General features: G+C 38.0%; 2 protein-coding genes and 2 non-coding genes across 4 annotated transcripts in view; 3 read left to right on the top strand and 1 right to left on the bottom strand.

Moving 5' to 3' along the window:
* Positions 1 to 650: 650 nt before the first annotated feature.
* On the bottom strand, positions 651 to 5,772 carry MRPL18 (mitochondrial ribosomal protein L18). Its single transcript, XM_032216895.1, has 4 exons — positions 5,606 to 5,772; positions 4,711 to 4,894; positions 1,910 to 2,144; positions 651 to 856 (listed from the first exon to the last, which is right to left on the bottom strand). The coding sequence occupies exons 1-4, from the start codon at positions 5,670 to 5,672 to the stop codon at positions 746 to 748; spliced, it is 597 nt and encodes a 198-aa protein (XP_032072786.1). The 5' UTR covers positions 5,673 to 5,772; the 3' UTR covers positions 651 to 745.
* A 2,481-nt stretch (positions 5,773 to 8,253) lies between these two features.
* Positions 8,254 to 26,438, top strand: part of TCP1 (t-complex 1) — a 19,042-nt gene continuing 857 nt past the window's right edge. Inside the window, exons 1-11 of the mRNA XM_032216836.1 lie at positions 8,254 to 8,403; positions 10,758 to 10,843; positions 11,952 to 12,080; positions 13,683 to 13,780; positions 15,014 to 15,124; positions 15,307 to 15,488; positions 23,514 to 23,640; positions 24,134 to 24,309; positions 24,636 to 24,759; positions 25,029 to 25,221; positions 25,505 to 25,668. Coding sequence (XP_032072727.1) covers positions 8,334 to 8,403; positions 10,758 to 10,843; positions 11,952 to 12,080; positions 13,683 to 13,780; positions 15,014 to 15,124; positions 15,307 to 15,488; positions 23,514 to 23,640; positions 24,134 to 24,309; positions 24,636 to 24,759; positions 25,029 to 25,221; positions 25,505 to 25,668 — 1,460 coding nt within the window. The 5' untranslated portion in view covers positions 8,254 to 8,333. The remainder of the gene's footprint in view (positions 8,404 to 10,757; positions 10,844 to 11,951; positions 12,081 to 13,682; positions 13,781 to 15,013; positions 15,125 to 15,306; positions 15,489 to 23,513; positions 23,641 to 24,133; positions 24,310 to 24,635; positions 24,760 to 25,028; positions 25,222 to 25,504; positions 25,669 to 26,438) is intronic.
* Positions 10,223 to 10,360, top strand: LOC116508567. Its single transcript, XR_004255382.1, has one exon. It is a non-coding gene; the product is annotated as a small nucleolar RNA SNORA29 (small nucleolar RNA).
* Positions 12,362 to 12,496, top strand: LOC116508566. The gene has a single exon (XR_004255381.1). It is a non-coding gene; the product is annotated as a small nucleolar RNA SNORA29 (small nucleolar RNA).

Here is a 26,438-nt window from a genome sequence, read left to right as displayed (position 1 = left end):
GTTTGATATGGTGGTATAATGCAAATAAAATCTCTATTCTTTATGCTAAGTATCTCTTATCCTTTGTTTTATAAGGGAAATATTTGTTCAAAAAGAGACAAATGAAGATACTGCAAAGCAGGCCCATTGATAGTCCTAATCAAATTTCTGTTACAGAGATGAAACCTATTATACTTCCAGACTCAGCTGAAAATGTGCCAAACTCTGCTAGAATTTAATTAATCCCACATGGCTCAAGGTCCAGAATGAATATTGGAATATCAACTTCCAGCATTTCCCATTAAGTAAATCATAATATATTAATCACTTTTGTTGACTAACAAAAGTTTAAACACTGTCAAAAGAAATCTGATATATGCATATTTGAAACAAAATGATTGTTTCCACCATTAGAAATCACACATCACAGTCAAGTGGTTTATTTTAAAAAGCAAAAGGAAATAAAAGAGCCTTTTGTTACTGCAGGTGAGTGCACACCAGACCTACCAATTATTTTTAAAGAGAAATAATATTGGCTGGTTTTTTAATTTATTTTTTAAAAAGAGATATAGATACATTGGCTAGGGAACCACCTGTAGCAGGTTATTGTTTTATGCTGTTGTAATATTTTATGAAAACAGTTAATAAGCAAACAAAAAACTGTCACCAGCATTTGTACACCTGTTGGATTTTTATTTAATATAAAAAGATAGGTATTAAGAGCAGTGTGTGATCAAATGTTTTCCAAGGATGGAATTGCAGGCTTCTAAGTCTGTACTTCCTTTGGCAGCTTCTTATTACCATATTTATCATAAATTCTTTCAAGTTCTTTCAGTTCAACACCACCTTCCGTCACAGCCTGTTTGAAACGTTTCAGCTATTTGCATTTAAAAAGAAAGACACAACTATTAATTTTGTCAGTTCCATTAGTACTTTCAGCATACACAGTGAATTACAGTTCTTTCAATTCCTTTCTCTCCCCAAACAATGCAATTCTCATGTTAAGAGTATATGCCAACTCTGCACTAAGCCTTCGTTGATATTTACACATTTTAATGCTTTGGTCATAAAGCCATGCTATAAGTAAACTGTACAATATTGTGGTCAAGAATATAAAATGTAGGATACTGTACTTTTCAGAGTATAAGACGCTCCAAAGTATAAGACGCACCTAGCTTTTGGGGAGGGGAAAAAAATCTGCCTTCCAGCAATTTACCTCCTTACAGAAAACAACAAAAGTCTATTTCAATTTAGCCTGATTAGCACAAATAAATCTGCCTCTGCCTCTCAGCAATTTACCTCCTTGCAGCAAACAGCCAGGTTCAGTTTCAGTTTAGCCTAATTAGCACAAGAAAAAAAATCTGCCTTTGCCTTCCAGCAATTTACCTCCTTGCAGCAAACAGCCTGCTTCAGTTTTAATTTAGCCTGATTAGCACAAGCAGCTGATTGTTGGTTGGATCTGCCTCCCAAGGATCAGCCGTTTCAAGCTACAGGGATTGCCATAGCCTATTGCCGCCCCTGCGTCCCCGTTTTTGGCTTCCGCATCTCATTTTGAGCTTCTGCACACACTACATTTTCCACCCGTTCCGGGCGGCAGGGATCGGAATGGGCGGAAAATGGGATGTGCGTGGAGGCGGGAATAAGCAATGGCAATTCCTGCAGCCTGAAACAGCTGATGGTCAGGCCGATCCAACCGACAATCAACTGCTTGTGCTAATCAGACTGTGCTGAAACTGAAACTGAAACAGGCTGCTGCAAGGAATAAAATTGCTGGGAGGCAGAGGCCGGCAGGTGGGGGCCGGCAAGTATTCTGTGTATAAGACGCACCAAAATTTTCACCCTCTTTTTTGGGGGGGCGGGGGGAGTGCATCTTACACTCTGAAAAATACGGTAAGTAGCAACCAAAGTAAGAAAAACAAAATCAACTTGCCCCTTCGCCGTGTTTTTCACATGGAATTATAACCTTGTCATCCACAAAGTTGATTCCAGCTTCGAGACAACGTTGTGCTAATACACGCCCCACATTCTCACAGGCTGCCACACCAGTTGTTTTATAAAGATGCTTCTTAATAGCCCACTCGCGAGTGGAAGCAGAGACTACAATATGACCGCTGCAATGTTCAATGTAGCCTTCCACATGTTTTTGGGTTTTTTCAAATCGTAACCTGGATTGTTAAATATGAAAAACAAAATGTTACTGTTTTCTTTTATTATCAGAGGAATACATTTGCGATAACAAAAATTCCTATAGTTCTGTACTTGTAAATTTTATGTCTCATATTTGAAATTCTACATATCTCAGATTATTTGTATACTAACTTCTTTCTCTCTCCCTTTTCAAACATTAATTATAAACAGGAAAAGTTTGTAATAGGAGGTGAACGATGTTATCCTGAGTGAAAGGTTTGTCTCTGAGAAAATACAATCTGCATAATCCCCATACTTGAATTTTCTCAATGATGGCCCCCATTCTGTGGAACAGCCTGTCTCTGGATACCTGGACCACAATCCCTCTGTTGGGCTTTCATAGGGTAAAACATATATGGCTTTTCCACATAACATTTGAGGAATTTGAATACTAATGTATCCCTTGCTGATAGCATATCAAATGTTTATTTCTGTAATACTTGCTCATTTTGCTTTATTGATTTTAATTCTATGTATTGATGGATGTAAGCTACTTAAAAGGTTTAGCATCTAAGTGGCACAAAAGCCTTTACAAATGAATTAACATGCACACATGCTACACTGATGAAAACAGAATTATTCCTCTGGAAAGTATAGGATCATTCCCCGCTAAGTATAGGATTTCCTGCGGAAACTTCTGTGATGGTAAATCCTCAAGTGAGCTCTAAGTCTCTTTGCTCTTGTAGATCCCCCCCCAACAACAAACCTTTATTTTTAAACTCCATTTTTAGTGCAATAATCTTTCCCCTAAACCAGCGGTCACCAACTGGTGGTCCCCGAGAAAATGTTGGTGGTCCACAGAAAAATTATTTGCATTTTTAAATTGCACTAAGTAATATTTATTTATTTTTTAAAAATCATATTAGTGGTCCATGGGATTTAAAATTATGGATTTAGTGGTCCCTGAGATCCAAAAGGTTGGTGACCCCTGCCCTAAACTATATTTTCCAACCATAGATATCCCATTAGCGCATCTACAAAGAGGGCATAATCAGAAAGAGAACTCAAAAGAAAGATTCAAGAAAATACCTGTAAATATAACTTTGAAACATTGTGGCTGAAATAACATATGGACTATTACAGGCTGTATGTTCTGTCTCCTGACAGAAATCTCAAGAACCAACAAATTGACTTTAAACAAACTATGTACAGTCTTGAATTTTGTTTACAAATGTACACTATAATGAAACAAGAATACAGGTAGTCCTCAACTTACGTGTTTGTTTAATGACTATTCAGACCATGACCATGGCACTGAAAAAAGTGACATGCCTATTTTTCATACGTATGACCATTGCAGCATCCCCATGGTCATGTGATCTAAATTTGAATGCTTGGCAACTGGTGCTTATTTATGACTGTTGTAGTGTGCCAGAGTTATGCAATCGCCTTTTGCGACCTTCTGGCAAGCAAAGTCAACGAGGAAGCCAGATTCACTTAACAACTGTGTTACCAACATAACTGCTGCAACGTTTCACTTAACAAATATGGCAAGAATTCAGTATATTGGTTTCCTATGTGAGTTTCTCTATAACTTGCTATATTCAGACAAGGCATTGCCGTCAATAGGCAGAAAAGATTAGGGAACTGTTTAAACTGATAGAGGAACAGAATACAATAGCTCTTCAGACAGTCACTTGTGCTCTGGTCATTTCATGGCTTGACTACTGCAATATGCTCTATATGGGGGTGTCCTTGAAGACCATTTAGAAGCTTCAACTAATGGAATGCAGTAACACAAACAATGGTGAGCATATCTCAGCATGCCCATATAATAACTCTGCTTCATCAGCTGTGTTGGGGGCCAGTTTGCTTCCAGGTGCTATCCAAGTGCAATTTGTTACCTATAAAGCCCTACATAGCATAGGACCTGGTTATTTGAAGGTTCATCTGTCTCCCATAACATCTAGACAGCTTATTCGATCTGGCATGGTTTGCATGCTCCAATTCCTTCAATTAAACAATGCCATCCATTAATACTCTGGAAGTGCACTTTCTTTGTCACAGCACCTTTACCCTGAGATTACCTCCGAGATTGGAATGTTCCCCATCCTGCTGGTGTTTCCAAGGGACCAGGCTCTTTATCGCAGTCTTTGGTAATCTCCTGTTATCCTAGGCTGTTTACTTTTGGTTTTGTTTCCAGCTTGTTTGTTATTCTGCCATCTCTACTCTTTTCTCATTTTTGTTGTTTTTATTGTCATCCTCTTCATGTTTTAAATCAATTGTAAACCATCCATGATCACTGGGCATTGGGCCCAATATAAATGTAGATAATAATAATGAAAAGGGATCTATAACTAGTAGTCAAAAAATCTCAAGTATCAATATTGGGAATTTGGAATCAATCAAAAAGCAAACTGGAATTGCTGCAGATTCATATGAACAGTAAGATAGAAAAGATCGAGAGGCTGACAACATCACTATCACTGACCACATATTTGCCCTCTGCAGAATAGAATAAATATTTGATAAAAAGTATTCTTCAAAATTAAGTTAAGTTCTATATTATTGAATATAGGCCATTTTGCATTTTTTCTAATTTACCTGTACCAATAATCCCGTTTTGGCCATGAGGTTTTCCAACCTAGATCCTTTCTTGCTATAGCCAATCTTTCCAAATTAAGTGGGTTCCTATTTGTGAACTCAGGAGCAACAATCTCATTTTCTCTTGTATCCACTTCATCAGGAAGAGATATGGGATTGGGAACAGAAGAATTAAATTTAACTCCTACAAGAAAATAAAGAAAAACAAATGTATGCTTAAAGGTCTTAGAAAACAACTAAGAATACAAAAAAGATCATCAGTATAATGTATAAATGAAAATGTACTAGAGTCATCAGCTGATTGTGAAATGGGAATAAGGAAAACAGGTAAAAATGCTTGATATTGCTAATTTAAGCAAGCTGAATCTCATTAAAGTAATAATATATTTTGTATTTCCATTTATTAAAAAAATACTTGGCACATCATTATTTCTAATCTGTGGTTTAGACAGGTTGCAGAGATGCCCTTTAAATGTTTATTTAACTGCAAAATGTTTATTTCGAGATTGGCTATAGAGTATAATCCCCATCATCTACAGCAAAACAAATCCGTATTCCTTAATTCTCCCCGAAGTGCAAGTATCATAATTTTAATCAGTGTTTTGCCTGCAATTCAAGTTAAAACCATCTGGAGAGTAAGCAGCTAAGGATGGCCGTCTGTCAAAATATTTTGAAAATCGCAGACTTCTTATGCAGACTTCCAAAAGGGAAGGTTTATTTAACCTCGAAGAAACCCAAACATTACTGTATCAAAAAGACCCATGCAAAAAAGAGTTAGAAAAGAGAAAACTCTCGCGGGCTTAACCGTTCAGTCTCCTTCCGCGTCTTTCTGAATGTCATATTAAAGACACCGATGGCTCTCCATCAAAAATCTGAATCTCGACGACTCCCTTACCGTGGTCTGGTTCCCCGAATGTCCTGGCCGCCCTATTCAGCGTCGGAGCCAACCTCCGGAACGCCATCACGCCTAAGAAAACTAACAGGAAGGGACCTAGCCGGACCTACAAGAAGCTGGGGGGCGCCACCTTTTCCTCTGTTGAACTAACGTGTTTTTCCCATGGTCTCTTTCCGTTCTCCTAAAAACAAAGAGAGAGAAAGAAATTGAAAGCCTGATTGGTCAACCTCATATTAATCCCTTCATTTCCTCCAGAATTGTTGTATAAGCCAATGACATGCGGATGAACGTGTCTATAGATTTGTAACTGTAGAGCAACGTTTTTCAAATTTGGTGATTTTTAAGATACGAGGACTTTAATTCTTAGAATTGCTCAGCCGGCATGTTTGAAAAACATTGCTATAGAGGAATGGAAAAAATTCTGTTTTTTAAATCGGTAACTTTTCCATTCCTCTATAACAATGTTTTACTATCCTATTGCCTCTGTTCTGTGCACCAAAATTCCTTGCCTTAGGAAATCAATGGAGATATCTTTTAAAATGTTCTTTTCTAATTAGTGTCTCAGTCACCTAGGTCATGGTTGTCTCATGTTTACTTTTTCAAGAGGCAACTGGAGTTTCTGGTTTTTCTTTGAAGACATTTCAGAGCTGAAGAAGCTTCTTGGATGAGAAGAGAAACATCCAGTTACTGGATTTTCTTTGAAGACCTTTCGCTTCTCATCCAAGAAGCTTCCTCAGATCTAAAACATCTTCAAAGAAAAAACAAGAAAGTCCAGGTGCCTCTTGAAAAAAAGAACTTTGGGTTTGTAATTAATGCTTTTGTTTTATGCAAGTGGTAGTTTAAAGAAATATTTTTAAAATCGACATATTCTCATGAACATAGCTAGATTTATGGATGCTATTCAACAGCAAGTTTTATAGGTATATAGAAGCTTCTTAAAAGAAGTAAAATTAAGTGAGAACAAGACAGCTCTTGCATCAAAATGTGGATAAATTTGTTAGTATCAAGTCTATTAGCTATATCTTGTCCTGCCTTCAGGTACAATGGAGATGATCCAATGTAATAATAACCTCTTGCAGAATATGTATGTTTTATTGGCCCAAATTCTCCCTGCTGGCTTTCTGCCTAAGGCAGGACCACAACTCATTGCTTTTTAAGCCTGATGCCTTAAACTACTAAACAGACCTGGTTTTCAATAATCATAATGAAGATGTAAAGCATTTAAATGTTTCAATTTCACCTCCCTTAATCTGCAATATTGAGGGACTGATTCTGCTGAGACATAGTGAGCATTACTTTTTTCCCCTCAATCTTAAGAAAGCCATCAAGTGTTCTCTTAATTGGGCAGAAATGCTGAGTCAGAAAAGGCTGGCTCTGTGGTCCTGGTGAGTGAGACCACCTGTATAGGAGGGTAGAGACATAGTCTATATGATCTTGCAAGGTCTCCAAGAATAACCGTGTCAGCTGAAATTAAAGGTAAAGGTTCCCCTCACACATGTGTGCTAGTCGTTCCCAACTCTAGGGGGCGGTGCTCATCTCTGTTTCAAAGCCAAAGAGCCAGCGCTGTCCTAAGATATCTCTGTGGTCATGTGGCTGACATGACTAAATGCCGAAGGTGCAGGGAATACTGTTACCTCCCCACCAAAGTGGTCCCTATTTTTCTATTTGCATTTTTATATGCTTTCGAAGCTGAGACAAGTAACCGGAGCTCACTCTGTTACTTGACGCTAGGGATTTGAAGGGTTGTGGTGGCTCAGTGGCTAAGATACTGAGCTTGTCGATCAGAAAGGTCAGCAGTTCTGCAGTTGGAATCCCTAGCACCCCATAACGGTAAGCTCCCGGTACTTGTCCCAGCTTCTGCAAACCTAGCAGTTCGAAAGCATGTAAAAATGCAAGTAGAAAAATAGGGACCACTTTGGTGGGAAGGTAACAGCACTGCGCCTTTGGTGTTTAGTCATGCTGACCAGAGACATTTTAGGACAGCGCTGGCTCTTCAGCTTTGAAATAGATGAGCGCCACCCCCTAGAGTCAGGAATGACTAGCACATATATGCCAGGAGAACCTTTACAGCTGAAATTACAAGCATCCAAATATCAGACTAAATAAATTCTTGCGGATTTCTGAGTACTGCATGTAACATTTGGAATGCCGCTTTTCCTTTTTTTCTCCTATCTCCGTTGAAAGGAAACAAGTCATATCCGGTGCAACCTTGATTTGGAGACAGACCACGTGATTGCGCATTTTTAACACGTTATGTACCGTGTTTAATTTCCGTTTTAAGATGCCTTTGCGGAAAGTTTGATCAGCTCTTATAAGAAACAAAGAAGACATGGACCGTTCTTTTTTATTGACCATTCGTTTTCATTTAGCGAGCCCGCCAGGTAGAAGCAGCGCTCAACCTCGCGACTACTCTGACCTTCGCTAGAATCTTCTAGAACACATTGATCCCACCCGTCTGTTCCCATTGGTTGTTCCGCGGAACAAAGGGGCGGGACATTTTTGCCCGATTCACCAATCGTCTTCCAGGACCCAAAAGGCCGAGCAGGGGAGTTCGCTTCAACTCATGCTAGTTTTACGACACTCCCGGGCGGCCGATTCGCGTCTCATCCACCGATAGGCTTATAGGTCGCGATCGTGGGGGCGGAGCTTCCCATAAGGCCTCGCCTAGCCGTCCTCAATCCCTGCAGGCTTGTGCGCTGTTGCTGCCTCTGTCTCTTTGTCCGGGAAAATGGCGCTGGAGGGGGCTTTGGCGGTTTTTGGGGAGCGGAGCACCGGCGACAACGTCAGGACACAAAACGGTAAAATTCTCGAAAGCTCTCGGGCCTTAAGCCGCTACAGGCTCGGGCCACCGGAGAGTTAACGGTTCCTTCGCCGTTCGTCTCTGGCGCGTGGAAAGTTGGGCGTGGGCGCGGGCATCCAACGAGGCCGGCCGGGCTGTCTGAACTCGTGGTCTCGAGCAGGATGGCGTAGGCTCTGGGTGCGAAGTCGGCCCCACTGAAGCACGTGTACTTGATTAACCCGAAAGGGAAGAAAGATTGGCGGCGTCTCGTTAAGTGTCCGGAAAGGATTAGGAAGAAGGGGCCGCATTACAGTAACCTTACGGTCCTCCCCCCCCCCCCGGTTCAGTTCTGCCTGGGCTCCATTTAGATCTGCCCGCTCTGCAACTGACATACAGTTATCCCTGATTCCCACGTGGGAGAATTTGAGTCACGCCCCGTATGAATGAGTATTAGGGTTTAGTTGCAACGGCACTGAAAAAAGTGACTTGTGACCATTTTTCACATCTATGAAACGTTGCAGCACCCGAATGTTCACGAGGTTTGCATTTGGATGCTTGGCAAAGTGACTCAAGATTTGTGACAGTTGCAGTGTCCTGGGATTATGTGATCCCTATTTGCGATCTTCTGACAAGCAAAGCCAAGGGTGGGGAGCCAGATTCACTTAACAACCAAGTTACTAATTTAACAACTGCAGTTTTTAACATTTAACTAGTGTGGCAGGAAAAGTCATAAAATGGGGCAGAGCTCAGTTGACAAATTTCTCACTTAGCAACAAATTTGGGGGTCAATTGTGGTAAGTGGAGGACTGCCTGTAATACACTGGCAGTTGAGAAAAAGTTTGTTAATCCCACTTGGATGCAGAATCTCTTTGGGAGGGAAGATAAATTATCAGTGGGCTGTAAGAGTTTTAAAACCATAGTGAATATATTCAGCAGTTTAAAAGTAAGCTTGATAGTCGAAGCATTTTAGTCCTTTTTACACCATATTTTTTTCAGAGTCAAATACTCCTTTATGTCCTATTAAAATATGTCATGAACTTCTGTTGAAGTTCTATGTCATTACTTCTGTTGAAGTTAGAGGTGTTTAAATTAAATGTCTCATTTCAGAGACATACAGTCTTGTAAAGTGGTTTGCCACAGTTTCTATTTAAATACCAGTATCTAGCTTTCTGCTCCTGCAAGAAATAATGTGCAAAGCAGGCTATTGTAGAAAATAACTGGACTGGGTTCATTTTGATTATTAAATATCAGTATTGTGTTACAGTTAAAGTTCCAAAGTTTAGGAGGACAAAGACAGTGACAAACCACTTTTGTGTTGTTAAGTAAACAGCATGTTTCCATGTGGTTACCAGAAGCCCAGCTGAACTATGGGACTACTTTAATTATTTACATGTTAGAGAAGAAAACTTCTGTAAATGCTGTCTCTTTTACTCTGGATCCTGTGGCATTATGCATTTATGCATCTCTTGTTTCAGTGTTAGGAGACAATGTAAAAATAGTGTTTGATTATCCAAGTATATATGAGATTTTTTTTAAAAAAAGGGATGCTCTTATATTTGGATTGTCTGGATCAGTGTTTTTCAACCACTGTGCCGCGGCACACTAGTGTGCCGTGACATAGTGTAAGGTGTGCCGTGGGAAAATTACTTTATATATAGTCAATATAGGCACAGAGTTAAATTTTTTTAACATTTTCTAATGGTGGTGTGCCTCGTGATTTTTTTCATGAAAAAAGTGTGCCTTTGCACAAAAAAGGTTGAAAAACACTGGTCTGGATTGTCATACATTAATTTTCCTTGTTAAAATAATTCCAGAAGAAATTGCTAGGTGTTAGACAATGTCCCATTGTACTGCCTCTTATTTGCACTACAAAATAAGAGATAATCCTTATGGGATAAATAAATGTCTGTCATAGTCTGATGGAGAAGAATGAATATTAGCTTCTTTATATATATGAAATGGCAGAACAAAGCATTACAAAGACAAGTACAGTATTTCTAAGACTGAATCATGTTGTTCCTTTGTTGGTAGATGCAAAAATCCTGAAGATAATTATGCATAAAAGTCTTCATGTCTTAAATTTTGCTTATGATAAGCTGAATGGTTGGATCACAAACTATGCCCTGTGTATAAAGCTCCTGCTTTGTATAAGTTACAGCAGAGTCTGTTTTCAAATTCAACTACAAAATACGTTTGTGTGTAAATGAGACAGTAGTTAAATCCTAAACAAAATAGTAATTGCCAGTTTTATTGCCCAAATCTATTTGCTATTTTTAAAATATTTAAAAGCATGTATTTAGCACTTGCATTGCATCAGTTAAATTTTTAGGAAACAATTCTGCTTATGAAAAAAACAATCTTTTGTTGAAACAGTTACAGCTGCTGCTTCAATTGCTAATATTGTAAAGAGTTCACTGGGTCCAGTTGGCTTGGATAAAATGCTGGTGGATGACATTGGTGTAAGTAGATCTTCCTTTTTTGAAACTACCAGTAGAAAATAATGTGTCTTAATTTTAAAAGTAGGAAGCTGAGTAATCATTTTATTCAAGGTAGCCATTAATATGGTGGGAGGGTTTTTCCTCCACCCCAGCATTCTTTCCGTCTCCCTGATCTGAAAAAGAAGAAAAAAATCCTTTACCTCTACCTCTGTATGTATGTAGTTTTCCCACAGGTGTCAAAAACGTCTAGAATACTCAGAAATCTATCATAAATAGCCAAACTAATCGCTTCTTCTTTTGCTCTGGAATAGCCAAAAAAAACACAAAAACACCTTGGTAGCAGTTTTTGGACTGCCTCACTAAGTCAACATTTATTTTTAACTTTGTACTATATTTCTAAAATAAAAAAGAAATAGAAACAGAATAAACAAAAACAGGATAAATAGAATTTAAAAAATGGCCAATAGTATTCCTGGCATTAGCCAACGATGGCATTCAAGCTCCTCTGTTTCTTTTTCTTTGCTTCTTTAGCTTTAATTTGATAGAGGTACTTTCACACTGATGTTTCCATATCAGGAAAATATTTTCCATATCAGGAATATATTTTGAATCACTCACAGTCAGCCCAACCCACTTCATGAGGTAGTGGTTGTATGGAAAATAGGAAGAGGAAGGACAATTAGGTTGTAAAAAAATACGGGTGGGATGAAACTAAATAGTAATTCTAGAACTTAATAAGGACAGTAGCATATTCTTACACATTTAATACATTTATATAGCCACACCTCACACATAGGTGGATCTGGGTGGCTTACAAAATTTAAAAAACCCACCATATAACCCTCTCCACTGCCATTCCCCATGGCATCAACAACACAATCAAATCAGCCACTTGATTGGGTCTGTTTCCATTTATAGTCACCAGGCTCATTGACAAAATCATGATTTTTAGAGGATAGATTATGCAAAGAAAGCAGCTATTATTTAGCAGTACCTACTGTTGGATTGTTAGCTATATGATGGTTACATAACTGAATACATCACTAATTGAAAGGCAACTATTTATTATATTCTGTGATCCAATCGATATTAAGCTTCATGAATGATTTTTGTGTATTTGGAATATTAGGATGTGACCATTACTAATGATGGTGCAACTATCCTGAAATTGTTGGAGGTAGAACATCCTGCTGCAAAAGTATTGTGTGAACTAGCAGAATTGCAAGACAGAGAAGTTGGAGATGGGACTACTTCTGTGGTATGTATGGTTATATTATATTCTCTCATGACCATATCAACATTGAAGTAGCATTAATCATATTTAAAACTTACATTTTTTAATGCAAGTATGTGAAATTAACCTCTGTCCCTTTTAATAATTTATAGCACCAAAACAGCACTAGCTCTGGCACTGTCTTCAGTTAAAATACAGTTTCACATGGATATGAAGAATTAGCATGATGTGTCTTCACAGACGCTACAATTCTAAATCCATTTTTAGGGCTAGTTAAATTTGCCTCTAAAAGATGAAACAAAAACATTCCCATTTAACTACCATTTATTTCCTCTACATAATAAATGGCTATGCTTATGGGATAAAGGAATAACTGCCAAAGTCTGAAGGAGAAGACTAACGATATCTTTTTCCTATATGAAGTGGCAGAACATATTATAGAATAATTTTAATTCTATGCAGGTAGTCCTCAAATATTTGTTCAGTGACTGTTGAAGATACAATTATGCTGAACAAGGAGAGTTATGGACAGTTTTTCAAGTTGTGATGGTCACAGTGTCCTCTGCGATCATGTGATCACAATTTGTGTCCTTGGAAACCGATCCACAATTACAATGATCACAGGGTTCTGGGGTTACATGATTACCATTTATGGTCCTCACTACTGGCTTCCAACAAGCACAGTCAATGGAGAAGTCAGCAGGAGATCGTAAATGGTAATCATGGGACTATGATGCTACAATTGCATGAGATTACTAACAACTGCAGCTGGAAATGGCTTTGTAAATTGATGTGCAAATGTGCTTTTATGACCACATCACTTAGTGACGGTGTTGCTGGTCCCAATTATATAGCTAATGAAGGGCTACTTTCAGAAAAAGAAGGCATGTATTTAATTGTGATGTGATCAACATCACAATTTAATTGTGACAAATGTGAGCAACTAACAGATTTTAATTTCTTGTCTATAGCCAGAGCTTGCTTATTATCTTGCCAACCTACTAAAAGAAATGCAAAAACTTGAGGACAACTAATCATTTTAAACTCTAATGATGGATTAAATAGTTTGTAATACAAGAATTTAAATCCAGAAAACGTTCTTAGGCTCCCAAGATAACTCTAGGGTAGCCTTCCCTTGGGATATTTTTACAAGTACATGCCAATGATCTTGACTATTCTAGGTCAGTCTTTTAGTTACGGTCAACAGCATCTAAAATGTCAGCTAAAGGCCTGTGCACTTCCTTGCCTTCAATGTGGCAAAATTATTTTCAGATTATTTTTTGTCCTGGCTGGTTCATTCTACCTCCATGGCTTCTCATTAATTTGTGATTATATTCCATGATCGTAGGGAATATAATATAGCTCTTTCAATGTTGAAAATTTCCAAGAAAATTAGATGTTCTGCACAACTTCAGGCTCAATAGTATTCAAAAGAAAAAGTTCTATACACCTGTAACTTGGACCGTGTGTTAGAGTAAATTGAATAGCTCTGCTTCCCGAAACAAATACACCTTATGAGTTTTTCAAGATGAAATAAAATTTATGTGCGTTTTTTATTTTTGATTTCTTTGCATCAAGGGCATAACTTTTTCACAGTAGTTTTAAATAAAATGTTCTCTTTCATAGGTAATTGTTGCTGCAGAACTTTTGAAAAATGCAGATGAATTGGTGAAACAGAAAATTCATCCGACTTCTGTCATTAGTGGCTATCGTCTTGCTTGCAAGTAAGACCTACTAATACACTTAAATGAGAAATTGTATAAAATATAATGGGAAAATTTTACAATTAAGTTTCAAAGTTTCAGCTAATGCATTTTTTAATATCAATATAGCATTTTTCAAATATCGATGGTCCACATAACTCTTTTTCAAATATTGATGACTTCCTATCAATGATGAGGTAACTGACAAATAGATAGAGCCCTTTCACTGAGGGTTCTATGATGCTGGAGTGCTGTTATCTGCCCGCAATAACAATCAACTGGAAAGCTAGTTTTGAACATAGATGCAAGCAGGTGTTTATGAGTGAGCATGTAAAAGATAAACTTTGTCAGAACGGATTTCACCAATGGAAAGAAAGGATTGTTGTTACTGTCTTAATGTTTGAGGGTTATAGTACAATTTTAGATTTGTTAGAATTCATTGTGCTACCTATACCAAGTTGTAATAAAGCATAAGGGTTTAGGGGCAAGTTGGTCAACAATAGTCTGACTTTCATTGACAGGGAACACTTTGTTCCCATTTTATCCTTTGGTCTTTGGCCAAATGTATATTTATCTTTATATAAATCAGTCTATAACTCTACCCCATAGTATTTTGGTCCTGGCTTTTAAGTTGGTTCACTTCGTATTTAATGTTTTAATATTTTATACCTGTGTTTATGATATTTATAAAGTGCCCAGAGTCATTTGTCAATTAGATGGGTGGCATATAAATTTAATAAAACTGATCTAGCTGTTCTGCTAATGTATCTGTCATGATGGCAGCATATCTCAATCTTGATAGCATAATAGGGATTTTGCTAGAATATAGAATTGACCTATATTTCCCATGAAATCTTTAAATTGTTTGAAGCTTTTATGTTTAATGATTAAGTGCACTATAGATATGATATGCTTTGTTTAAAAACTAGATATGCATTTTTAAATGTTTAATGATACGTTTTAAAATATTAGAAAGCAAGAAAATGCAGGGCCAATTTACTGTTTGGGGGACAGAACATTCTGGTTCTCTTTTCTTCTGGAAAACTCCAGAAGTAAATAGTTGGTCCACTCACCAGAATGGCCACAATTGTATAGTCTGGAAGAAAATAGAACTTACAATGATCCCTGAAGTAGTAAGTTTTGCACACTCCTATTATATGTATTTTAATCAACATTTTTAAATTGAAAGCTTTCAGTTTGAATTCTGATGATTCTGTGAAAATACTGAGTTTCTGAGTTTCTTTTCCCCAACAGAGAGGCAGTTCGCTACATCAATGAAAATTTGGTTATTAATTCAGATGAGTTGGGCAAAGACTGTCTTATTAATGCAGCAAAAACATCAATGTCATCCAAAATCATAGGAGTGTATCCTTTCACAGAGAAAACTTAGGAACGGGTATTGTGTAGAAATCAAATACTGACTGAAGTATTTAACTTCTGAAGAAAAATGGCATTTTTATTAGCATTTGTAATTCTCAGTGTTGTGAGACATATAGGATTTACATTTCATGTATTAGATTATGTTAACCTTAACAGTATTCTTGTAGTGACAGTGACTTCTTTGCCAACATGGTAGTAGATGCTGTACTTGCAGTAAAATATACAGATCAAAAGGGACAACCACATTATCCTATCAGCTCTATCAATGTTTTGAAGGCACATGGTCGCAGTCAGAAAGAGAGTATTCTTGTAAATGGGTATGCATTAAATTGTGTTGTGGGCTCCCAAGGTAAGATCATCCCACCCTATAAAGCAGTAAATAGACATAATTTTAAAAGTAATCACAGTTTTATATTTGCATATAAACAAGTTTTTAGAAATGGTATTTTTGACTGATGTTGGCTAGCTAGAAGAAATAATATAACAACATAGAGGTTGAAATTATTTTACACATTTGTAATAGAGTTGAGGCAAGTATTTTCAGATATATGATCATCCACTTTGGTTGAATGGAGATGACTTTTCTAAATCAGGTTTGTACTTTCCCTATCAGGGTAAGGTATTAGTTAGGTATGATTATAAGTTTAAATTTAATACTCAGTTTAACTTTCCCCCCATAAATTGTCTGAAAGCATTTGACCAGGGCAGAAAGTGATAGTTCAAAGACTGAGAAAAGTGATAGGATTCATAATGGAACACAGAAATTCTTCGTTATAAATATATTCTCCTATGGTGAACAGAAGACATCGGGAAACTTTTTGTTTCCACAAGAAAAGTAATTGTTTTTATACATCTCTTAGGGAAGAAAATTTTCTGATAAATTGATGATTGTGCAAGGTGATCTCCGAACATTTAGCTTTGTATTTCAGTAGTAATTAAGCAGAAATATAATTCACTTGATGTATGCAATGATATGCCTTCAAAATCTTGGAAGCAAAGGTGGCACGCGGAACCATTTGTCAGGGCACACGAGGCATTGCCCTGTCAGCTGAGTTCAGCCTTTTTTTTTTTAGTACATTTTATTTTCATTTTCATACACTCACATGTATACACCATACAGTATTAAACAATAATTGCATCAATTTCTCTTGTCAACAATGCCCCCCAAAATAAAAGCCCAATATACCTCTTCCATTCTCCATACACCTCTTTCTTCCACCACCCTCCAACTTTCTATCTTCCCTCCATCATCTCCCTCTACCCTACTTCCCCTCGCCCTCTACCACTCCTCTCTCCAGATCCGCTCCCCCCCTTCCTTTTTGCCTTCCTCCCCACCCTCTCTCCCATCCCTCTCTACCCATCTTTCTTCTTTCCTACTCCTCCTTCCCTTGGTGTATGTATTTCCACTATATGTTAATGTACTTGGCTTATCCTATTTTTAAAGAAAAAAATATAGAAAAACAGCATACATGTGAAGTCACATTGCATTGAGATCTAACACATCGTGTCTAGCCTAATATGTATCCCTCCCTCCTCCTCCCCCCCCCTGAATTCCCAGAACCCGTACACGGTATAGATTTTTAACAAACACAGTCTAAAATCTATTGAGAAAAAAGAAATAAAGAAATTAATAACATCTCTACATTGATCTTAGCTTCTTCTTGTTAAGCTAACTTTAAACAATTTAAATCATTCCTGATCTTAAGCATAGGCTAATTGGAATTTCTTGGTCCTGTATTTATTTTGTATATAGTCAATCCATTTTTTCCAGTCTCGTTTATATCTCTCATTTGAGTGATCTTTAAGATATGCCGATATTTTAGCCATCTCGGCTAAATTTGTAACTTTCAATGTCCATTCTTGAGTTGTAGGCAGGTCTTCCTTCTTCCACTATTGCGCCACCAACAGTCTTGCTGCCGTTATTAAATGCAGGATCAAGTTAGTCTCTACCGCTGTAAAGTCAGTACTTATACCTAGCAAAAATAACTGAGGAGTAAATTTATCCTTTTAAAGATATTTTGCATAATCCACCATATTTTTATCCAAAATGCCTTAACCGTTTGGCAAGTCCACCATATATGGAAATAGGTAGCATTGAGAGAACCACATCTCCAACATTTGGGTTGTAAATTCGGATACATAGAAGCCAGCTTTTTAGGATCTAAATGCCATTTATAGAACATCTTATAAAAATTTTCTCTCAGGTTTTGAGCTTGTGTAAATTTCACATTTCTTACCCAAATTTTTTCCCATGTATCCAACGTTATTGGTTCTTCAATATTTTGAGCCGACCTTACCACACAATCTTTAACTAACTCTGTTTCCGAATCTATCTGTACTAATACATTGTATATCCTCTATATGCATTAAACTTTGATCTCTTATTTGTTTAAATAAGTTGTCCTCAATTTGGACAAAACCAATTTTTTGATCTATTTTCCACCTGGCCTGTAATTGCCCATACTGGAACCATGTTTGAACTGCCTTCTCCTCTTTTAATACCTCTAAGGATTTTAATTGTAGTGCCCCTCCTTCCAAAATAAGAAGCTGTCTATAAGTAATTCTATCCTGTTTTTGTGCCATATTTATATTTTCAATTGCATGTCTAGGAATTAGGTATCTTATCATTTAATTTTTTCCAAACCCGCAGTAAAGCATTTCTTAAGATATGACTTTTAAAGTTTTTGTCCAGTTTTTTATTAAATAACAAGTAAGCATGCCAACCATATACCAGATCATATCCCTCAAGGTTCAGTATCCTATCATTAGTTAAATTGATCCAATCACTAATTACGGACAACAACACTGCATCATAATATAGTTTTAAATTGGGTAGTTTCAAGCCTCCCCTCTCGCGTATATCTTGCATTATTTTCAGCTTTACTCTCGGCTTCTTTCCTGCCCATACAAATTTATTGATACCCTTCTGCCATTCTAAAAGATTCGCATCTTTTTTAAGTATAGGTAACATTTGGAAAAGAAATAAAAATTTTGGTAAGATATTCATTTTCACTGCCGCGATTCTTCCCAGCAAAGATAAGGATAACTTCTCCCATTTTTTCATCTCTATCTTTATACTATGCCAGAGTGGTTCATAATTATACTTGTATAATTTCCCATTTGAGATTGCAATATTAACTCCAAGATATGAAATATGAACGCAGCAGGGATTTGATTGTTCTTTCCCAAGTATTCTAATGCATTAATAATTAATCTAACATTACTTTTCATCTGTCTCCCTTGCATAAAACCTGTTTGATCAGCGTGTATCAATTGTTGGATAACCAGCATCAACCTATTTGCTAGTATTTTAGTAAAATTTTTGTATACATTAAGTAATGAAATAGGTCTGTAGTTTTTTGGTTGAGTAGTATCTTGATCTTTCCGTATCAAAGATATAAAGGCTGTCTTCCATGAAGGAGGTACCTTACCTTCCATTTGAATCTTATTAAATAATTCTCTAAGAGGTTCTACCATTTCCAACTGTAAGTTTTTATAATAAGCCGCTGTCAAGCCATCTGTGCCTGGAGCCTTCCCTGACTTTAACTGTTTAATTACCTGTAAAATTTCCCCCGAGGTTATTGGTTGATTCGATTTTTGCCTGTGTTGTTCTTTAACTAAGGGTATTTTTTCTTTATCTAAGTATTTGTCTATATCTAAACCATTAATTTTATCCCCCTTATACAACTTTGTAAAAAATTCCCGGAATGCCTTTTGAATCTCATCCTGTTGAAATACCTCCTTCCCTTTGTAGGTCAATTTAGATATATTTTGAATTTTCTTTTTTTTCCTAATCTGATAAGCTAACCACCTGCCAGGTTTATTTGCATTACAAAAAGTATTGTGTTTTGCGTATAATAAACTGGTGGCTACCTGGTCGGAGATCAACATATCAAATTGGGATTTTAATATGGTGATTGCTTCCTTGACCTTTGTATCGGCTGGATTCATTGTTAACTCCAACTCTTTCCTCTTAATTTCCTCCTCTTAACTCTGTTCGTTTTACCCCTTGTTTATGTCTGTGATTTATTTATATTTATCAATACTCCTCATATACTCTTTGCTTGCATCCCATACAAATTCCATAGGTGTATCCTTATTCATGTTAAAAACAAAGTATTCAGTTAGCAATTTTTTACAATCATTGATATACTTTTCATATCTAAATAAGTTTTCATTCAATCTCCAAGACCTTCTTGCTTGTACCACCCCTCCCAATTCCATCCAGACTGGGTTATGATCCGAAAGGACCCTAGCCGCAATCTTTGTCTTCTTCACCCTAGAAAGCAAATCATTAGTGGTTAATATGAAATCAATCCTGGAAAAGGATTGATGCCTATCAGAAAAAAAGGTAAAATCATATTCCTCTGCATTTCTTTCTCGCCAGATATCTCTCAGTTCAAAGTCATCCATCATGTCAAAAAAGGATTTAGGTAGTTTTGCTTGTATCTTAGTGTTTGGGCGAGAAATCTTCTTATCTCTCTTGGTATCTATAACACCATTCCAGTCACCCACTAATATACAAGACCTATAATCCCACTGTACTAATTTAGCGTGAAGATTTCTATAGAAACTGTCTTGCTGTTGATTAGGAGAATAAATTCCCCAAAACAATGTCTTTTTCCATTCTAGGATTAGATCTAATGCAATGTACCTTCCATAGGGATCTGCTTCAATTAATTCAGCTTTCATATTTTTTCTTAAGTATACAACTATACCATTTTTCTTTTCCATAGCAGAAGCTACAAAATGTTCACCGAATCTTGGGTTACCCAGATATTTTTGATCGGTTGATTTAATATGAGTTTCTTGTAAACAAATTATATCATTCTTGAACTGTTTAAGATAGTGAAATATTTTCCTTCTCTTCTGTGGAGAATTAAATCTGTTGACATTCCATGTTAAAATCTTAGTTGTCATCTTTGGTTAGCTGAAGCTTTTTTAGAGCCTCCTGCATGGCCTGTTTAACCTTTGGCCTAGCTCCTCCCACGGCTTCTGAGGTTGTTGCTCCATTCGTCTGGTAATCATACGGCTAGGTCTCTGTTCCTTAACACCTTGCGCTTCTAGAGGAGAGAGATGATCCATCTTATCTGGTAGTTGTTTGATTTGCTGTCTGTCTTGTCTTTCTTGTGATCTTTCTCTGGGTCCAGAAGGTGCAGAATGTCCAACCTTCAAAATATTATGGTAGAAATCTCAGGCTTTCCATACGGAGTTGAGACGATATCTTTGCCTGTCCAGTGTAAGTATGATGCCAAATGGCGCGTCCCATCTGTACTGTATCTGACGATTTCTAAGTTCTTCAACTAAAAAGGCATAATCTCTCCTGGCTCTTAGCATTTGAGGTGGTATCTTTTTCAGAACTGTCAGATCTTGACCCCCAATCTGGAGCTTAGTTTTATAAGACTCTTGTAATATCGTGTTTCTGAGCTCTCTTGTAGTGAAATATATAACAATGTCTCGAGGAAGCTGCTTCTGCTTTGCCACCCAAGAGTTAACGCGATAAACTTTGTCGATTTGCCAGTCAAACTGAGCCCCCGGTCTTCCCACCAGATTATCAAAAGCTTCTGAAAGAATCTGTTTCCGGTTTTCCTGTTTTTCTTCACGCAACCCCCTTACTCTTAATGCGAGTTCCATTTGTCTGTACTGTATCATAATAATTTCTTTTTCAGCATTTTCAACTTTTTGTTGCACCGCCTCTGTTTTCGATGTCAAATTAGTATTAGCTTGATTAAGATCCTCTAAACTATCTTCAACTCCTGAAACATGTTCTGTCAGTACAGTTACAAACCCCAGCATATCATCTTTAATTTTAGCAACCCTGGCATCAATTTTATCATACAAGTCCTCCTTAAGTTCTTTTATCTCCTCTTTTATCTCCTCTTTAAAATCTTTCAGTTTGTTTTCCACTTTAATTGTCAGCATGTTATGAGCTTCACTCAGTTCTCTCAGGAAGAGTTCTGTCGTTAGTAACTCTCCAGTAGGGGGCATAGAGGGCGGTGGCTGCGACTTTGTACCAAGTATTGGCAATGTGCTTCTGGGGGCTGAAGGAAGGGGTTTCAGATTAGGATTTGGTTTTGAGACCATTCCAAGTTTTATCTTCAAGCAATTAGGAAAACTCTACTGGCCCGCTATACAGTTGTGGAAAGAGGTACTAAATCACCCCTTTATTTTGAGGTTTTTTTTTTAAAAAAAACTTCGTAGGACTTTGCAGAAGGTTTCAAAAAATAAGCATTGTAACGAAACAGTTCAGCATATTCATCACCGTTTTGAATGTCTCTATATTAGCAAAGAGTCTTTTAAAAGTGAAACTAATTAGTAAAGATCTGTTGGCCGGCTGTGACGCAAAATAATAAATCACTCCCTTCCTTTGAAGTTTTGAAACTCCGTATAACTAGATAAACATTGTTACTCAGCAATTCAACTGGCTCGTCGCCATTTTAAGTGCCTCTTTAAATAGATAAAATAACGGACGAGGATCTTGTAAAAAAGAAGCTAGGATTTAAATAAACAATTAATGCTCTCGCATACGAGTTCCGCTCGTTTTGAAATCAAGTACCGTATATACTCGAGTATAGGCCGACCCGAATATAAGCCGAGGCACCTAATTTTACCACAAAAAACTGGAAAAGTTATTGACTCGAGTATAAGCCTAGGGTGGGAAATACAGCAGCTACCGGTAAATTTCAAAAATAAAAATAGATACCAATAATGTTTTTGAATATTTATTTCAAAGAAAAACAGTAAACTAGCGGTGTATTCAATGAAATACTTCACTCACCTCATGATGCTGATGTCCCGCTGTGATGATGATGTCCCGTGCAGCCGCGGGAGCGATGTCCCACCTCCTATGACACACGGCACAGTGATTCCTATCATTGGATCACTGTACCAGAGGAGGTGGGACATCGCTATGTGGCTGCTTGCCATAACAAGGAGGAGGTGGGACATCGTTGCAGAGCGGCAGGAGGGGGAGGAAGGGGAATCGTAAGACAGCCCTGCATTACATTAGAACGTGAGGAGGGGGGATGGTGCGGTGCGCGCTGCGCGGCAAACTGACAGAGGGAGGGGAAACTCACAGGGGCACTGGGCCATTCACGAGTGTCACCCAGCGGCATGGCCCCGCCCCTTTTTCTCCTCCATTTCGGGCAAATTTTTCACTGACTCGAGTATAAGCCGAGGCGGCTTTTTTCAGCCCAAAAAGTGGGCTGAAAAACTAGGCTTATACTCGAGTATATACAGTAATTCAGTCTTTGTTCTGAGTGGGAGGGACGCTTACTTTGTGCTGCAAAGCAGCTGGAGATTTCCAGCACGGAACAGTTCTGCCTTCAGCTGGCCCCCCTCTCTTCGCAGACACCGAAGCTGCAAAGATCAGAAAGGCATTTGCTCGACAAAACTTCTCTCCTTCCCTTCTTGCCCGAAGAGTAAGGTGTCTGTCAGATGTCTGATAGATGATCATCTAAACAGATAACACGACTGGTAATTCGGGAGCAGCTATGTTTAGCTGCTTCCATCAGTAAGTCCCGCCCAGGAAGTCTGAGTTCAGCCTTTTTTAAAGCCATTTTTTGCCCAGGCTCCAGAGGCTTTATAGGAGCCCGGGCAGGGCGAAAAGAGCCCCCCCGGAGGCTTCAGGAGCTTCCCTGAAGCCTCCAGAGCGCAAAAAAACTGGCCTTATGGGCAAACAGGAAGTTTGGAAACAGACTTCCGGTTTGCTCGGAGGGTCAGCTTAAGCCTTCCAGAGGCTCCTGAAGGTCCCTGAAGCCTCACTTCCTGTTTGCTGGTAGGGTCCTTTTTAGTCCTACGGAGGCTTCAAGGAAACCACCTGAAGGTTCCTGAAGCCTCGGGGGGGGCTTAAACCAACCCTCCAAGCAAACCGGAAGTGACTTCCAGTTTGCTCGTAGGGTCCTTTGTAGTCCTCTGGAGGCTTCAGGGAAGCCTCCTGAAGGTCTCTGAAGCCTCCGGAGGGGGGGGGGGCAGGGAAGGCTGTTTTCACCCTCCCCAGGCTCCTATAAAGCCTCTGAAGCCTGGGGAGGGCGAAAAAAGCATGGAAAAATGGGGCGGTCTCTCATGAGCGCATGCACACTGGGGGGAGTCGAACGTTGCATTATGGGTGCGGCACATCCACACACGACCTCCCTGCGCTCTTCCCCCCCATGGCACGAGAGCCAAAAAATGTTCATCACTGATCTAACCTCACTATTTATAATGAAGTGGGACCTTTTCCGTTTCGGAAAGCATATACAAGTCAATTTTTATAATGCTTATAAAAGTGAATAGATGTAAACTGAGGGATAACTGTGAAAAGAAGTTATCACTGTGTTTTAGATGCATTAAAGTTTTATATAGAATCTTAAGAGCATTTTTCTTTTTCTTTTAGGTATGCCTAAGAGAATAGTTAATGCCAAAATTGCATGCCTTGATTTCAGCCTACAGAAAACTAAAATGAAGCTTGGTGTTCAGGTGCTAATCACAGACCCAGAAAAACTGGAACAGATTAGACAGAGGTATTCTATAGACACAGCTTTTTAAACTGAAATGATGCTGATTGGCAGCTTTGAAATAGGAAAAATAAATCAATCTGTATATTTCTATCATTTGTCCCACTTAGTAAGAGAATGGCATCTTAAATCCAAAGTTTGACTAAGAATGTGACAGTATTCTGTCAAACATTCTTTCTATATCCAATAGCTACATTAATCTGTAATTTGCAAGATCTGGTTAAGTTTAATTTATCATTCCTGTACCTAGTTTTTTAAAAGTTAGTAATGCCTTTTATTTATTGATAGTATCCTGAAATATCTCCCTTGAATTAGTGTTAAAAATTAACCAAAAGATCCAATGTAATAATGGAGAAATAGATTTCATCTATACTTGATTTTTGAGGGAGGCATAGTTAAAGTATTATTTTGACACACTTCCAACAATTTTATTTAAAAACTTTTGTGATTCTCTTGAATTTAAGTTCATAGTTTAATCGGTGTGCACTTTCTTATGCAGAGAGGCTGACATCACTAAAGAAAAAATTCAGAAGATCTTGGTTACAGGAGCAAATGTTATTTTGACCACTGGAGGCATTGATGATATGTGTCTGAAATACTTTGGGGATGCTGGTGCTATGGCAGTGCGCAGAGTTCTAAAAAGAGACCTTAAACACATTGCTAAGGCTTCTGGAGGTAATTACAGGCATCTCTAAATATGATCACAGTTTACATGTCTTGTCAATACAGAGCTTAATTATGTAGAACAGGGGGACCCAACCCCTAAGTCCATAGCCTGTTGGGAAATGGGTTGCACAAGCAATGGATGGGTGCACAAGCGTATAAAGCTACATTTGTGCAACAGGTGCACATGTGCAAAACAAATCAAAGCCCACCCTGCTGCTGTCTGTTCATAGAACCAGAAAGGTTAGGATTGCTGATGTAGAAGATTACTAATGTTCCTTCAGACTAGTAGATAAATACAATTGTGATTTTATCAAATCTTTTTTACTTTGTGTTAGCCACTGTTTGTTCTACTCTGGCAAATCTGGAAGGTGAAGAAACTTTTGAAGTATCAATGCTGGGACAAGCAGAAGAGGTGGTTCAAGAACGAATTTGTGATGACGAATTGATTTTAATTAAAAAGTAAGGAAATACCTACCTTATATAATTTGTAATGAATGCATTTTGTTGTAACCCTTGAAAATATTTCCCATTTAATTGCTGCCATGCTATTTTCAAATTGTATGAGCAGTTATACGCGTGGGATAGATTGATTTTAGTCCCCCTATAATGTTGAGACAGTAAATGTCTTGACTTCGTTGATGGACTTGGACACACTCAATTCTACCATTTCCCTACCCTCAAGGTTAGATAATTATTTCACAAGGAATTTTTTTCTCTTTCTGAAACAGTACTAAAGCACGGACCTCAGCTGCTATTATATTACGAGGAGCAAATGACTTCATGTGTGATGAAATGGAGAGGTCTTTGCATGATGCTCTTTGTGTAGTCAAAAGAATATTAGAGTCAAAGTCTGTTGTACCAGGAGGGGGTGCAGTTGAAGCAGCACTTTCCATTTATCTAGAAAATTATGCAACCAGCATGGTAAGTATTTAGTTAAAGTTTAAATTAAGTTTTTCTTAGGAAATCAGACTTCTATTAATATTCAGTCCTATCTATATCTGAAAAGTTTATAGAACTGGGACTGGAGGGGGCCATTTAACTATCAAGTCCTATATCCTGCTTGGTGCAGACCATATTAAAGCTTTATTTATAGTGGCTATCCAGTCTTCATTTCAGCACATCCAGCAAGTATAGCTTCATTACCTCTCTGTATTATTTCATCATATATTAACTTAAATATTAATAGAATTTTTCTTCAAATTAGGGGTCACGGGAACAGCTTGCTATAGCAGAATTTGCAAGATCTCTTCTAGTTATTCCAAATACGTTAGCAGTTAATGCTGCTCAAGATGCTATAGATCTTGTTGCAAAGCTCAGAGCATTTCACAATGAAGCACAAGTGAATCCAGATCGCAAAAATTTGAAGTGGTAAGTGTGCATAGAATTGATGGCGACATGAGAATATTGATTTGCTTTATGCATGTTTGCTTAATCTTGTTGAATCCGAATTGGGCATCCAAGGTCAAAATGATTTCTAGTTTTAAGATGCTAGCATACAGTTTAAAGAAAGTGTTGGTGTTTGGTCTTATATAATGTGGAGTGTTCTTGATATTTATCAGAAGAAATGGAGTGGTATGTGTATTTGGGTGTGCAAAATCTAGAGATTGAGGTAGAATTTGAGGCCACTCCTCCGCCTGACTCCCCGCAGATTAACCTCAGTCTTTGGCCCAGAAAGAGTACTTTTCTGACTCTCGGCTTGGCTTCAGAGGTTTTTGCCTTAAGGTTTTAGTTCGTGTTTTTTCCTACTTGTGATTCCTCCCACCTCTCTCCCTCGAGTCTCTGTACTGCTGCCTTTTTAACTTTTTACCTTTGCACAAGCTGGTCTTGCTGCACTAACAGGAGTCCCGCACCGCTGGACAGTTAGAGAGGAGGCTCCGGGCTGTGAGCTTGAAACAAACTTTCCTTGGGACTTCACAAACGTTTTAATTTGGAGTATTAACTTCTGGAAAACGTATGAACCTTAGCAGAATCAGCATGCCCTGACCGGAAATTGCCATTGTTATTTGGAATATTTGGATTTTTTTATGCTACACATTATCTATTTACCCTATATCAGTGATGGTTAACCTTTTTGGTACCGAGTGCCCAAAGTGCGCACCTGTATCCCCAAAATGCAATGTGAACTTGTTGATCAGAAA

Source organism: Thamnophis elegans, chromosome 4, assembly GCF_009769535.1.
Source record: "Thamnophis elegans isolate rThaEle1 chromosome 4, rThaEle1.pri, whole genome shotgun sequence".
NCBI classification, from domain to species: domain Eukaryota; kingdom Metazoa; phylum Chordata; class Lepidosauria; order Squamata; family Colubridae; genus Thamnophis; species Thamnophis elegans.
Note: the sequence above shows the minus strand (reverse complement) of the source record. Positions and strands in the feature narration are given on the sequence as shown.